General features: G+C 32.8%; 2 protein-coding genes across 3 annotated transcripts; one reads left to right on the forward strand and one right to left on the reverse strand.

The window, feature by feature from the left end:
* The first annotated feature begins 1,752 nt into the window (after positions 1-1,752).
* Positions 1,753-3,313, forward strand: LOC133316190 (transcription factor bHLH84-like). Its single transcript, XM_061517912.1, has 5 exons — positions 1,753-2,343; positions 2,505-2,771; positions 2,905-2,970; positions 3,057-3,122; positions 3,215-3,313. Exons 1-5 carry the CDS (start codon positions 1,753-1,755, stop codon positions 3,311-3,313), a joined length of 1,089 nt encoding a protein of 362 aa, XP_061373896.1.
* A 1,614-nt stretch (positions 3,314-4,927) lies between these two features.
* LOC133316216 (vacuolar-sorting receptor 1-like) lies at positions 4,928-10,444 on the reverse strand. 2 transcript variants are annotated; one of them, XM_061517942.1, is made up of 12 exons: positions 9,858-10,444; positions 8,527-9,219; positions 8,357-8,445; positions 8,193-8,262; positions 8,031-8,114; positions 7,860-7,936; positions 7,682-7,763; positions 6,939-7,021; positions 6,755-6,821; positions 5,831-5,959; positions 5,625-5,737; positions 4,928-5,344 (listed from the first exon to the last, which is right to left on the reverse strand). In XM_061517942.1, exons 1-12 carry the CDS (start codon positions 10,153-10,155, stop codon positions 5,243-5,245), a joined length of 1,887 nt encoding a protein of 628 aa, XP_061373926.1. In that variant the 5' UTR covers positions 10,156-10,444; the 3' UTR covers positions 4,928-5,242. The 2 variants fall into 2 exon arrangements, with proteins under 2 accessions (XP_061373926.1, XP_061373927.1); XM_061517943.1 differs by having other exon boundaries at positions 5,625-5,724; positions 5,827-5,959.
* Positions 10,445-15,274: the final 4,830 nt, after the last annotated feature.

Here is a 15,274-nt window from a genome sequence, read left to right on the forward strand (position 1 = left end):
TATAAGAATCATGTTGCAGGAATGACACTGTTCATTCCTGCAACAAAGATCCGCGTCCGTATCTTAAGGATACAGCGTCGTATCCTGATTTTGGTCTGAATTTTTTCTTTAAGCGTGGGACCCACACTTGATTTGTGTGTGCAGGAAAGTGCTCTAGTCATGTCACATAACAAAAAGCGAACCCTATATATATATATATATATAGGGTTTGTTTTTTCTAAAGTTACTTTAGATAACTTTATCTAATGTTCACCGAAACGATGTCGTTTTAGGACATAAATCATGGTGTTTGTGTAATTTTAATTTATTCCAAGGTTATAATAGTCTTTATCATTTTAATTTTTTAATTTTTCAATCCCAAAATGACATTGTTCAAAGTTATCTAAAGTAATATTAGATACTTTTTTCCTATATATATATATATGTGTGTGTGTGATCCCTGACTCCACGCCCCCTCCTCACACGAGAGTTCACTGGGCAGAAATTCCACAAGAAAGAAAATGAAGGCGGTGAGGATCGAACCCGGTACATCGAGGGCTCTGATATCATATAAAGAACCAATTCAACCCAAAAGCTTAAGTTGTTGGATGAGGTTACATTAATGATTTTATATATCTCAACATTGTTCCCCGCATCTGACAATACGATTTAGGATTCAAGATTCAAAAATTAGCTTAATTCACCATTTGAATTGCTATTTGATACACACACACGTAAACATATGTAGAAAAAACAAGAAATCTTTATTAATCGATATGTCAGAAAGAATATATTGCTGTCCCTATATTCCAATGCTAAAAAATACAACCGAGAATAGATCACTACCATGAAACCAGAACATAAATGATTAATTTTCTCATAGTTTTCTAACCTACTGCGTATCTTGATTATTGCCCTGCATACCAACTCAGCATTAACATAAAATGCTGAGTTGAAATCATATAACTGCAAATCTATAACTGAAAGCTGAGTTGAAATCATGAAGAGAATGTGGTAGGTTTTTAACAGCTCTGGAGGGGACAAAAATACAGTTAACAGATAATGCTGTCTAGTTCTCAAACTTGTTTTAAAATTTCAGACTCATCACCACGATCTCATGCCGTCATTTTCATTTTACCTAACACAGAATTCTTATAATATCATTTTCAATGCCAAACCCACGTCGGCCTCACAATTAACAGGTGTAATTCTTTGTCTATCTCCTTTCTGCAGTCCTCCAAATCTCCTCATTCTCCTTAAGAAATACTTAAAATATTGTGCTTCTCTCTAACTCTGCCCAGGATAAAGGAGGAGGGTTGGCGTCAGGTGTTGCGAACCGGCCGTAAAAAACAGCTATATTTTTATCATCTACCACCGACCCCAATTAATTTGGGATAAAGGTGTTGTTGGTGTTGATGTTGTTGATTGTGCTTCTCTCTCACCCATTGGAAGAATTTTCATGTCTTTGTAATCTGTATTGGGGTTAATAATATTCTATTGTAAACCAAATACTTCAACTATGTCCTTTTTGAGTTCTAAGTGGTCCCATCAAGGACTTATACATTTTTATTTAAGGGTAGGACTTTGTCAGATGCTAATTATTGGCAATCATGAATTGAGACCTTTTTATATGTAGTGGTTTTTTTTTTTTTTTTTTCTGTTTGTTGGGTATAAATAGATGTATTGATCTCATTCAACTATTGAAGCATTGAAACAAGTAGAGCTTCTTTTACAATAACAACTGAAACGGAAGACTCTTACCAAAGAAAGAAAATGGATCCTGCTGAGCAAATTTCTGAAGAATGGAGTTCTCTTAGTGGATTGTACACTGCTGAGGAAGCTGATTTTATGAGCCAGTTCCTTAGTAACAGCTCAATCCCTGAGAACTTGTATGGAAATTTCAATTTGGGAATTCCATCTGCATTATGGCCTGGCCATGAATCCACAATAGTGAGTGTGACTGGCAGCAACAACAGCTCATATTTTCCAGCAAATGCTGATAATAGTAATACTATTTTTATTCCTTTTTCACAAGGAAGTAGCTTCACTGCTGATGATAGTAGCAATATATTTCCTACTACAAGTGGTGAAAACTGTTTCTTGAATGATTCAGTAGCAAACATTGGCTACATGTCCATGGGTTTTTCCTTGGGGAATGCCAAATTCGCCCCATATAGTGTTCAAGGGAATGATAGCCAACAGATAGATGAAAACACTGACGAAGAGTTAGGTCTAGAGGTTATTGCTGACAAAAATTTGCAGGCTCACAAAGAATGTGAAGTACTAGTTTCTGAACCAGCAGAAGAGGATATAGCCAGCAACCTGGAGGAGAAGTCGGGAAAAAGATCTAGAAGCTCAATGGAGGTAGAATAACACAAGTCATTTTTATTTTTATTTTTTCTAAATAGATCACTTTCTACTGTTTTTTCCTAGTCATAGTGATAAGCATTTGCTTTACCTGCAGAAATTATGGTATGTGTTTTATATTGTGTGGTTCTGATAATTTTGATTTAATGATTTTATAGGTCCGGAAGAACAAGAGACATGTTAAATCTATGAAGAAACCAAAATCTGCTTTTGTAAGCAACACTGAAGAGGATAGAAGTCATGATCTTCAGGGGCAGAGCTTGAGCAATTGCCGCTCAGATAATGATGACCCCAATGCTTCTCAGGAGCTAAATGGAGGAGGGTGTTCAAGCTTGAGTCCAAAGGATTCTACAACTTTGAAGTTAAAGGGCAAGTCAAGATCTAATAGAGGTTCTGCTACTGATCCACAGAGCGTCTATGCAAGAGTATGTCCTCTTCCAAGTGCATTTATTTCATCAAAATATCCTTGCTTATAATTGAATGATCTTGTACTGTTATCCATGTACTGTGAACTGTGAAGGATTAGATCTCAAGAGATTTTCCTTTTGCATAATGCAGAGAAGAAGAGAAAGAATAAATGAAAGGTTGAAAATCCTACAAAACTTAGTCCCCAATGGAACCAAGGTAGCTTTCTCAATGGCAATCCAATTATTGCCATACAATTGGTTAAGATGCTAAAATTCTCAAGTTTGTTTACTCATGAATTGCAGGTAGATATCAGCACCATGCTTGAGGAAGCTGTCATATATGTGAAGTTTTTACAGCTCCAAATCAAGGTAACAACTTGAGGATCCTGTTTTAGTCCTTACTCAATTTATCTTTATAGAGACTCACTCATGTTTTCCCTATTTTGATTTCAATTTAACAGCTTCTGAGCTCTGATGATCTCTGGATGTACGCTCCCATTGCTTACAATGGAATGAACATTGGACTAGACCTCAATATTACCCCAACCAAACAGCCATAAATATATGGCATAACAATAAAAGAGCATGCAGCAATTTAATAGCTTAGGATGTCATCTTGGCATTTTGTTATGTTTCTGTTATGTTCATAAGTATTTATTAACTGGCACTTAATCCTAAGGAAGTATAAGATTAATTAATCAAGAGGGCCTTGTGTATTTTTGAACAATGAGACATCATTTTGAGTTGATTTCTTGACTCTCTATTTATGATTTCTTGATTATTTATGATTGGTTTCACCGTTTTATTGACTTCGAGTCACTTGCATCTTATATGATTTACTTAAAGATTAAAAAATTAGTCTGTGCTTTCATGTCACATACACTTTTTTTTTATACCAATTCTAGTTATTTCTTTGAGTCGAGTAGGTTTTCCTAAGTATTCCGACAAGCTTCAGTTCTTTGAATCGGCTATGAGACTAATCCCGGATTAAGATCCCCTCCCAAAGATGGTATTGGTAGGAATCGAAGCGAGATTATTCCACCACCTACTTAGTTCTCATGCACCAACTGAGCTATCATCATTTGTTATCGTCACAATTTAATTTGAATTCTTAAATCATAAATGAATGAAGCACTGACTTTATAATTTGATTTCTTAAATATTCCATTTCATCAAAGTTTGGTCATGTTATACACAACTAGGTTGCATAATACTAAACTCAAATAAATTTGAACATTTAATGACTCTATAGTTAACCTTTTAGGATATGTTTGGATTGATGAAAAGGAATGAAATGAAGCAGAATCACATTAACTGTCATTGTTTAGATTGTTTAAAATAGACTAGAATAGAATGATCAAATATAAAATATGATAAAATAAAATAAAAACTTTATTCCATTCTATTACATAATAATTAAATAATAATATGATTATTTTATTACATTCCATTTATGCCATTCAATTTCACCAATCATTATAGAGGAAAGACTTATTTATAAACATTTTTTACAATTTTTTGTAAATTACACTACGTACTTCCAAAAATACATAATATAACATAATATACTTCCGAAAGTACATAATAAAGTTTGTAAGAATTTATAAATAAAAAGTTTATAAGTATAACCCTCAACATCATTATATATACAAATATAGTCTTGGAGCAGAACCACCTGCAAATTTATGCATCTTTCTGAATATTAAAATAGTAATTTTCTCATCAATGAATTATTGGATTTTAAAAAGTTTCTGAATATTAAAACAGTATTTTGACAAAAAAAAATACTGTTTTATTTTAAAATATTTCCGAGATATTAATCCAAATGCAAAATAACTGACTTTCAAAACGAAAAATCTTTTTTTTTTTTAAAAAAAAAGCTCATCGTACGTAAACATTGGTTCATGCCAAGTATTTGTTGGCATTTCTGTAGGCAGGGATGATGTACAATCACCTCTATCTTATAAGACAAAGGAATCACTAATTCCGTAATGCATTACAATTCTCACAAGTGGAATGCTATTTCATGCAGTCTCCACATATAAAATGGCCCCGAGGCTAGTTCATAGGCTAAATTGTTATATGCATTAATCAGAATTCCCCACCCAAGAAAAGAAAAAAGAAAGCAAGAACACCCCCCCCCCCCCCACAAATAAATGGAATAACAAGGTTAACTTAAGCCTGTATTAAAAAGCAAGACAGGTTACAATATCAGAAGTGTGGAACAAGATGTCACATAAACAGAAATCCTAAAATCTAGTGAAATAACTTAACGAGTCTGCCCTAAACTCAGCACTTTGAAGTATACAACTTGCTACATTCCCAATAAAAAACGCAGGATAATTATCTAATTCTCAACCTTTTTATTGTCCATATGGTACAGTCTATTAAATTCAATGCTCAGAATCCTCAACAGCTCAAAAAGGTACAGGGTTAGCCACACCCATGCTTCACACATGATATCCCAAAAGGCTGACAAGTTTTTCCTTTCATGCTCTTTCATCGTTGACATGATGATTTACGAGGTCTCCTTGGCTGTCCAAGGGCATATACTGTGCCATGATGGCTCTGATTTCAGAATCCATATATGACTGCAGAACACCAAGAAATATACCGGTCACATTTTACCCAATCAAACACAATAAAGTAAATTATGAAGAAAAAGTCTCTTGCTTCTTTATAGAAGCAGAAAATAATGAATGAAGAAATGCCGATGAAGCAGACTAGTCCAAATTTTCTGCTGTACATGTCATGTTCTCAAATTTAGGTTTCTAATTAAAGGATCTCATAGCACACCATAACGCTAAATAAATTTAGAATTAAAGAAGGCATCCAATAACATCACCAAACCGAGAATGCGACAAAGCTTACCCTTATTCTATATTTGTACACAAGGTATGCTCCTCCAGCAGCCAGAACTAAGCCAATTAAAATGACCCAAAAAGCAGCCCACGCAGATTTTCCCTCCGGACTGGCAGTTTTACCTGCAGAATACCCAGTAGGGAATATGAAAACAAGCACATTCAAATGTCTGTGCAAGAAAAAAAAAATGTGAAGTGTATTTATATTTAACTCACTTATGCAGGCATCATGGTCCCTGATATACAGAAGATCCCCACTACAACTGCAGTTATAGCTGCCCCAAGTATTCTTGCAGCTACATTCAGGGCACTGACAAGCTTTCTTCTCTTTGCATTCATCTATGTCTGTAAAGATGAAGCAGGAGTTCAACTTCAGATATTCATTGTTTTAGTTATGATGAAAACATTCCCGGGTATCATCAATCATCAAGTTCACAATGTCAACCCGAAGGACTAAGAAGACTACAAGACTACTTTGATGGTGAGATTTAGTTAAAATATGGTTTATCCAAGTATAATTTACATAGAAGCCAACATTTCACTTACTGTGACAGCAATATGTCTATATTTTAAGTCATTTCTATTGTTCTCATGTCTCAATTCATTGATTTCAAAATGTAATTAGGAGTTTAACTTAAAAAAACACAAATTTAAAGAGGATGTTACATACAATGGAAAGAAGAGAGAGCAAGGAATTTGACCCTGGTTTCAGCATTAGGTAGTAATGTAGTCATAGTATAAAACAGTTATAGCATGTTTGAAAATCCAGTTTTGAGGGTGCAAACAGAGTTTCATTTTCATACAAACATGCTTTGCAAAATTTCAGTTGGGTTGTGCTGAAACATGATTTTGATCTCAAAACAATCGTTTGAGCGGAAATAAAAAAAGTTGCTTTTCCATTTGGTCTCAAACCATGGTTTGCAAACTATAATCCGAACATACAATAAACCATGGATCCTATTACTATTATACACATATCTGTAAACTAATGAGAATATCCACTTACACCTGACAACAATATTAAAAACAGGATCCAGGATTTTGATGCTGTGAATACCTTACTGTTCTAGATAATCGCAATATACTACAGGGGTTTACTCCAACAAAAATTAAATAAAAAACAACATGAACATATCTCACCTCCACAATTTTTGATACCATCACCTCTAAACCCTGCAGGACACTGGCATCTAACTACGCCATTATCCTGTTCAGGAAGCAATTCCATTATGGTTTTACAAACCAAAAGAATTTCAAACATTAAAGATTTGGTGGAGACAAAAAAAAGCAGAGTGAAGTGTCAAGAAATTTGGTAACTACTAACCGAACAAGCAGAAAATGCATGTCCGTTCCGGGCTTCATGCCAACAACCTCCATTGTTTATCTTGCACCGCCCAGGTCCACTAGCTGCAAACCCAGAAGAAACTAGTTGAATGAAACTACAAATGCATATTTTAAAAAAGGTTAAATTATTATTTAGGTTCCAAAAGTTATACTGAATTTTTAACTAGTTCCCTCCAGTTTAAAATTTAAAGGGATCCCTATCCTTCTACAAAAATTTTAAATAGGTCCCTATAGTTTAACACAGTTTTCAATTAGGCCCCAATTATTTTAAAAGTTTTATAAATCAATCCTTGAAACCTATAATCATAAAACAGAATGGCTTGCAAATGACTGTAAGAATCTGTTAGTGGTGTTGAACGGCCATCAACCAGTAGTGATCTATTTAAAAAATTTAGAAGTAAAGGGCTCCTATTAAAAAATATTTAACCAGACCTATTTCTAATATAGATGTTCAAAACTCATTGCACAGAGTTGATGGCAATAAGTAAATAATTAACTCGTGGACCCCTTTATTTCATTTAAGCGAAGAACAACAAATTTGCAAAATAAAAATGAGGAATTATGAGTAACTTTTATGCATAGGAAGACCGCGGATCACTTTCCACAATTTTAAGTATGCATCCTTCTAATTTCATACTTTTTATTTTCTTCAATTACAAGTAACATGCACAGAGTTTGATGAAATTTATGCAAACAGAAAAGTAAAGTTTATTGCATTTTAACCTTCACATGTTGTATAACCATCTCCTTTGAACTGCACACCATCCACCAAGGGGCATTCACACACTCGCCCACGGAATGTATCCTGAGAAAATATTCACATACATAAAAAGGAAAAGCATAAACTGGAACCCAAATTGCTCTCTTAATAGGTAGTTAGTTTCACTAAAGTATAAAGTACCTTGCATGCGGTGATGTTAGCAGCTTTATCCAGCCAACAACCTCCATTGTTCTCCAAGCACTCATTTGTCTCCACATCTGAAATTTTGCCACTCCAAAAGAATCAGGTTCAGAACAATTGACGTAACAAGTAAACAAAAATATATTCCCCCAATTGAAAGAAAACATTTACCACTGCTCAAACAAACAGCGGGTTCAGTAGTTTCTTCAAAACCAGCACAAATAGCTTTCATAACAGCACCTTTCTCCAATTTTCCTGGAAAAATAAAATAAAATATACTTTAAGAATTTGAAATTCAGATCACTATTTATCAGAGAAGCATACAGTACAAACCTCGATACTGTCGATTATTGACAACTAGAGTAGGCAATATGGTAACATCACCTCGTGATCCCTTCCCAACCTACAAACACTAGTTTGTTAAACATCTATATATAACAATCTGATACAATCAATTGAATGATGACATAAATAAATGAAGTTATAAAGGAAAGTACTTGGGCATCTTGCTCTTCTTTCAAAACAGGATTTTCAGAATCAGCATTTGGATCTCCCATGCACCTTTCAATCTTTTTAATATCAAGACCTGCAGATATTGAATAATCATATTTGAAAAGTCTTTGTCAACCACTCAGAAAAAGAAAATAGGCAATAACGATTCACTTACCAAGTGATTCAATGACAGCATCTGCACATTCCTTGTTGTATTTTTTCTCTTTCATTGGGCATCTAATTTGAAAATCAGTTACATAGTCCCACCACACCCAAGGCTTTTTGGTTTCATTTGCCACCTTGAAAACACATAGCTGCCTTAAATTTTCAACAACCACATCTTTCCCATCATAACCACTGCTGAAATCCTGCTCAGGATCTGGAGCGCAATATCTTCCATGATTTATGCACTGGGACTTGCACTGTTTGCTTAATGTGAATGCCTGAGGACAATACCAAGTTATATAATGGGGTGTAAATTGAGTGTAACCACCTTTCTCTAATATCTGTGCTGCACCCTTAAAATCCTTCACAAATTCCATCAACATATCACATTTAATCCCACACTCATCATTGCTGTTGGTCCACAACTCATACTCCACACGATCATCTGGGTGGGGGACAGCCTCTCTCCAATCAAGATTTACGTTGACCAGATCCCCATCACTTATGGCATTCTTTAATTTTTCACCGAAACTTTTTTCAATGAGAGCTGATGGTATTGTTATGTTCTCTATGTATTTTGCAGATGATCCATCCTCTTCAGGTGTGTCCATGGTTATTAATTTTTCCTCAATATCATCTGCAACAAGAACTGCTGAAGCTCCAGCCTTCTGGGCATTCCAGACCTTCAATGCAAAGAAGCAATCTGCAAGGAACACATATAAAGCACTAAGAATACCCCTGAGAGAACATTTTAAGACTTGATCATAAGCACAGTGTGCTACTCATATTCTTACTTTCTCAGACTTAGGGTAAAAGCAAACCGCAAATTTAATTTTTTAACTACCAAATAAAACCTAAAGACGTAGTTTTAACTATCAATCCATTCAAAACAAACAAATGGGGCAATAACTATTTTTCTCCAAAAAAAAAAGAAGACTAAACCTACCATGTATAACTCCTTGTAAACAAAACAATCTAGTGACACTTAAAAATTCAATCCGAACAAAAATGAGAAAAAAAAAAAAAAAAGATGAACAAGGAGGGAAGAATCGTAAACATTAATCCAAGGAGAAATAAACAAGCAGTAGCAAATCTCCATGAACCAAACAGCAGGGCAGTGTAACTAAACTTAAGCTAACCAACAAGCAGAACAATCAGCGAAGGGATAAAAAAGCATCTGCAACAAAGCAAAACGAGGTACAAAATCTCATAACTACCAGTCACAAAATTAACAAAAAGCGAAAACCCCAAAGGGCAAAAAACACAAACACATAACCATCCGAACCCCAAACCTTAAAATCAAACATGAAAATAGTCGAGGTACAAGAATCGGAATCTTACTTCCGCGATCGAGCAAAACGATAGTGGGAAGAGCTCCAGGCTTGGATTTGAAGGAAATCCCAGACTCATCGAAATCCTTGCAACCCTTGTGATTATCTTTGGGGTACACGACGTTCCCAGCCATGCTACCTCCGTACTGTGGTATCCCAAAGTTGCCAATCGCGCTGTCGTGCGTGCCCTTGATCTTCTCCGGCGACGTCACCGTCAAGCTGTTCTTCTCAACCACGAATTTCCCCATAGCCGAGGACAGCAACATAAACCCTAGAAAAAAACCCAGCCATGATCTCCGAAGCTTCATATTTGGGAACACCCAGAAAGGGATAGGCTAACTGGGTTTTCCAATTTCAAAAATGGGTCGGGTTCAGAGATCAATTCTGCGAACGAGGAGGGATAAATATTGCGCCTTTATTCTCAGTTTCTAATTTAAAAACACAAAAAAAAAGGTAGTAATTGTTGTTGTTGTTTGAGAAGAAACAAAATGAAGTTGAGAACTCGTGTTGCGTATTTGCGTTGGAGATTAGAAACAAGTCTCACAGAAAGACTTGTAGACACGGAAACGCAAAGATGTTTCTCTCTCTCAGAGTGTTGAGTCCACGGAGACAAAATATTACTCTTCTTGGAACCTTAACTACTAAGCATAGACGCCGTAGCCACCTTACTCATCTCATCTTGATTAATTTTTTAATTTAAAATTTAACTATTATTGGAAAAAAATAGAGAGAGAGAGAGATGATGGGCTAATTTTAATTTGAGGTTAGATTTTAAATTCTATTCCCTTTTTCCACTTGTTATTTTCTTCCTTATCAACCTATCATACGCAGGATTATTTTAATTTTTTACAACATCTTCTTTTATTTTAGGCTTTAATATTTTTATATTGAATATATATATGTTATCTACATTCATTTTTAAAATAATGTTATTTTAAATAGAAAGATTAAAAAATTATAATAATAAAGACTATTAATAATTGTATAAAAAAAACTATTATAATATTAGAATAAATTATAATTATAAAAACACTTTAATTTTCACCTTAAATTATATCATTTTGAACTTAATATAAATAACTTATTTGCATTTAATGAAATTTTTTTTAAGAATTTTATAAGAGTTATGTTGTAGGAAAAGTGATTGTTATAGAGATTCGTTTTGCGTGCCGTAATTTTTTTTATTTCAAAAAATGTGGTTAGGAAAAAGAATTTTGTCATGTTAAATGATAAATGTAAATCTTATTTTAATGGGTAAAACAAATGACTGGTCATAGTTTTACCGTAAGGAACCCAATGGGTACAGCTCAGTTGGTAACTTGGCGCTGAGTTAGTGGGGTTGGATATGTGTTCGATTCCTGCTGAATCCATTCTTGGGGAGGGGGCTGAACCTTTAGTCATCACTGTTCCCCCGCACTCCGTATTAGTCTCATAGCCGGCTCAAAGAGTCGAAGCTCGTGGGGATAACGGAGAGAGCCAACTCGTCTCAAAGAGATAATTAGGGTTGGTAACTCTAAAAAAAATAGTTTTACCGTAAGGTGCATTTATTTGTGTTTGTTCATAAGAAAAAAAAAGGCATTTTTCAATCTTATCCTTGTTTAAAAATTACAAAAAAGACGTGGGTTTCATTAAAATAAATAAATATGTGGATTCTATATTTTTATGTCTATAAAATAATATAATTTGTGTTGTTCAAAATGACATATTTCCCGTAACATAATCATTTTAGGCACATGGATGAGTTTATCAAACCACTAAAATTGATTTAGTGAGGAGAGATTTAGATAGTTTTCATAAAATTATTGATTTGAGTCTTAATGCCACCACTATATCAATAAAAAAAAAGGATATGAGTTTATCCGACCCTTTATCATCCATATTCTATTTTGTACATTAAACGAATCCTAAATCTCTATGATATGAACATAGTATTAGAGTGGTGTTATCCTCCATAACTTGTTTTATAGCTATTCCGTTGCCGAGTTCGTAAGTTAGAGTTTCCATAATGATTCGATGGAAAAGATGCCAAGTTGCTAAGATATACGCCTTAAAAATAAAATAAAAAGACAAATTAAGATATCTGAATATATTTAATTTTCCAAAATCTTCTGTGACATGGCTTTCAAAGTTATTGTTTTTTCAAAATTTACGCTTTCATGGTCAATCAACCATTATTTATTGGAAATGCAACTGTTATATTGCAGGAAAACAACAACCATGTCTTGCTAATCCATAAAAAAAAATGTTTTGGCCTTTTTTCTTTTCTTTTCTATTAAAACAATGAATCCCATACGATATTGTGTCTGCAAGATACCTACGTTATGTCCTGCAAAACATGAGGGACTTACCCCTTATTTATTATGCATAAATACGTAAGAAATGGTATTGATGAGATTGCATATAAATCCAGAAAGAATAAAACCTAAAAAGTTAAAAAATAAAATAAAAATTCCTACCTAACTTTCATGTAAGCATTGCCCTTATCTAACAAGTAACAACCAAAAACCAAATACAAAAGTTAAGCAAGGCAACTGCTACTTAAGAAATTATGAACAAAAGGCTGGCAGTAAGAAAAAGCCATAAAGCTTATTGAGTGCATCAAGAAAGCAAAATCACACTCACGAAATTCATTTATAAATAAGGTACTTTGATTCAAAACATTATATCTTACTCACTAACATCTGTCCATCGTTTAAATCCTGCAAAACTTACATAAGCTATTCATTTATTCAGCTTTTCTTTAATGTATTGTAATTTGTAAGAGAGAATCCGCTACAGAAACAAAGAGAAAGTCTCCTGCGAGTTGTGAATGTGTGTGTGAGTGTGTAGATTATTAATGGAGAATACATACTCATTAACGGAGAAAGAATATTCAGATTATACTTATAGACCACCATTTTCTACTGCCGCGCTCACTTAAGCAAAACTTAAATTGAAATACCAAAGAAATTAAATGAGTATTAATACTAAATTTAGGAAAAAAAATTTTAATTTCCACGATATAAAATTTTATGATTTTAGATTTATACAAACAATGAACACTTGTTTTAATTTAAATTAGATAAATTGTTTAGAAAAATATTTATTGTTGTTAAAACCGAGAAATTATAATAATTTAAAAATTAATAAAAAAATTAGATGTTTAATAAATAAAAATTTATAATATAAAATTATTTTTGTTTGAATGAGTTTTTTTTTTTTTTTTTTTGGGGGGGGGGGCTAATTCTTTGTTATTTAATTGCACGCGGAAAACGTTCATATTAAAATATGAGCACATTTAGCAATAGCTATTTCACATGTCGCGTTCCTGCCAACAACCATTTGACAAGTGTTCTCAATGACTGACGTGGACCAATCCTATTCGAGCACACTATGTTTCATTTGTTTGTGATGGACACTTAATAAAAAGATTACGGATATAAAGTGGTATAAGACACAAATTTTAAAAAAAGAGAGTGATATAAGATCGGTTGAGGATTTCTACGTTTCTAAAAGAATAGCAGAGGATGCAATTTCTTGTCCAATGATTCCCATTTATCAAATTAAGTTTATCATATAATAAAATGCTATAAGGATTTGGATTTTAGAACTGTAGAAAATTTTAAGCTTGACGTGAAACAATTATAACTTTTAGGCTTAATTGATGTTTTGATTTTTTTTTCCTGATTGATTGTTATTTTGATCATATTATTATGGTCAATTCTCGATTTTAATCGTTTAATAATTTTTTATTCCAGTCTAATTCTTATAATTTTTTTATTACTATAATAAAGTATCTTTAATGATTTGTTTATCTCAATCTCTTAAATTCTCAAACCCTCATTTTCTACTCAAATGATTGGGGTTTATGATAAATTTAAAGGATAGAATATTTGAATGATACAAAACTGAAACTTTAATAAATTTAAAGGATTTTACAAAAAATAATGTTAGGATTTTAAACGGGAAAATTAAGAATTTTCTAACTTTGAGTGAACTATGATGTTTTCATTAGTTAGTTTTAAGCAAAAAAGAGTTTTAAAAAGTTTTATCAAATTTAATTTGTAAATATTTTAAGTAGAAAATGAGGATGTGAGTGTGGAATGTGGCGGATTTTTTTTTTTAAAGTAATTATTCGTCCTGAATGTAAAATTATTTTATAATTGTGATGATACATTTTTTCTTAAGGTGGAGGAATGAATATTGGACCTTGAATTGGCCCAATGTCCGGTCCAAATAACTACCACCATTTCTGTTTATTGCATGGATAGTTGTATGAATAATTCTTTCTATATAATAATATAAGGCATTGTATTTGGTAATGTTACATGACATAAATTATATCATGTTATAAAAATAAAATTGGTAGGATCCATTATTTAAATAAAAAACAAAATAAACAGTGGATTTCAACAATTTTGTCTCTGCAACATGATATAACTTGTGTCTTGTAACATGATGATTATATTTCCCAAATAATAATAAATTATTATTGTTATTATTATTTTTAAAATTATCTTTTTCAGCTAGCGTCGTGCATCTATGAAGCACCGACACTTCAAAATTCCTGATGTGTCGTATCCGACACTTCCCAACACTCACCGACACTCCGACACTTTCCGACACTCCAATACTCGTTGCAAAGACTCAAAAAAGATTCAAAAGTTATGTTGCGTTGCATTTTGAATTCAAACTATTAGATTCGTTAGATTACAGTTACTATTTTATTGAGTTTAATATTTTATTGAGTTTAATATAAACATTTGGGATATCTTATGTTTCTTTGCAAAATTGATGGGTATTATAAGTTTGACTTTATTTTTTATTAAATTATTGAATATTAAATATAATATACACTACATAAATTAAAAATATTATATAATATCAAAACGTATCCTAACGTGTCGAAATTTAACATTTTTTAGAATTAACGTGTCGGAGTGTCGTGTCGTATCCCATGTCCCGTATCGGTGTCGGTGCAACATAGTCGTGCATCACCTCGTCAATTTCGTTATTAGATAATTATAATATAAAACTATTAGCATAATCTTTATCAAACAATCTTTATCAAACACTTTAAATTTCTAGATTAAATTAATTTTTTATATAATATCAAAGTTTCTATCATCACGTGATTACGAGTTCAATCTTTATGTTCCTATTTTATTATTAAATAATATGAAATTTCTTAATACAAATAAGTGAGTTTGTATAATATCTACTGTTCAAAAAGCCCAATAGACACTTATCTAAAGGGATATATTATTGGGTTTTATAAGAGTTATGTTGTAGGAAAGATGATTGTGTTATGTTATAGAGATTCGTTTTGCGTGCCGTAGTTGTTTTTTTTAAAAAACATGCGGGTCCCACAAAATGTTGTGTGTGTAGGAAATTTTTTGTGGTTATGTTAAATGATAGATATAAACCCCTATATTATTATTAAGGGAA

Source organism: Gastrolobium bilobum, unplaced genomic scaffold, assembly GCF_033153095.1.
Source record: "Gastrolobium bilobum isolate Gb01-03AN ecotype WA unplaced genomic scaffold, APGP_CSIRO_Gbil_v1 utg25868, whole genome shotgun sequence".
Classification (NCBI taxonomy): domain Eukaryota; kingdom Viridiplantae; phylum Streptophyta; class Magnoliopsida; order Fabales; family Fabaceae; genus Gastrolobium; species Gastrolobium bilobum.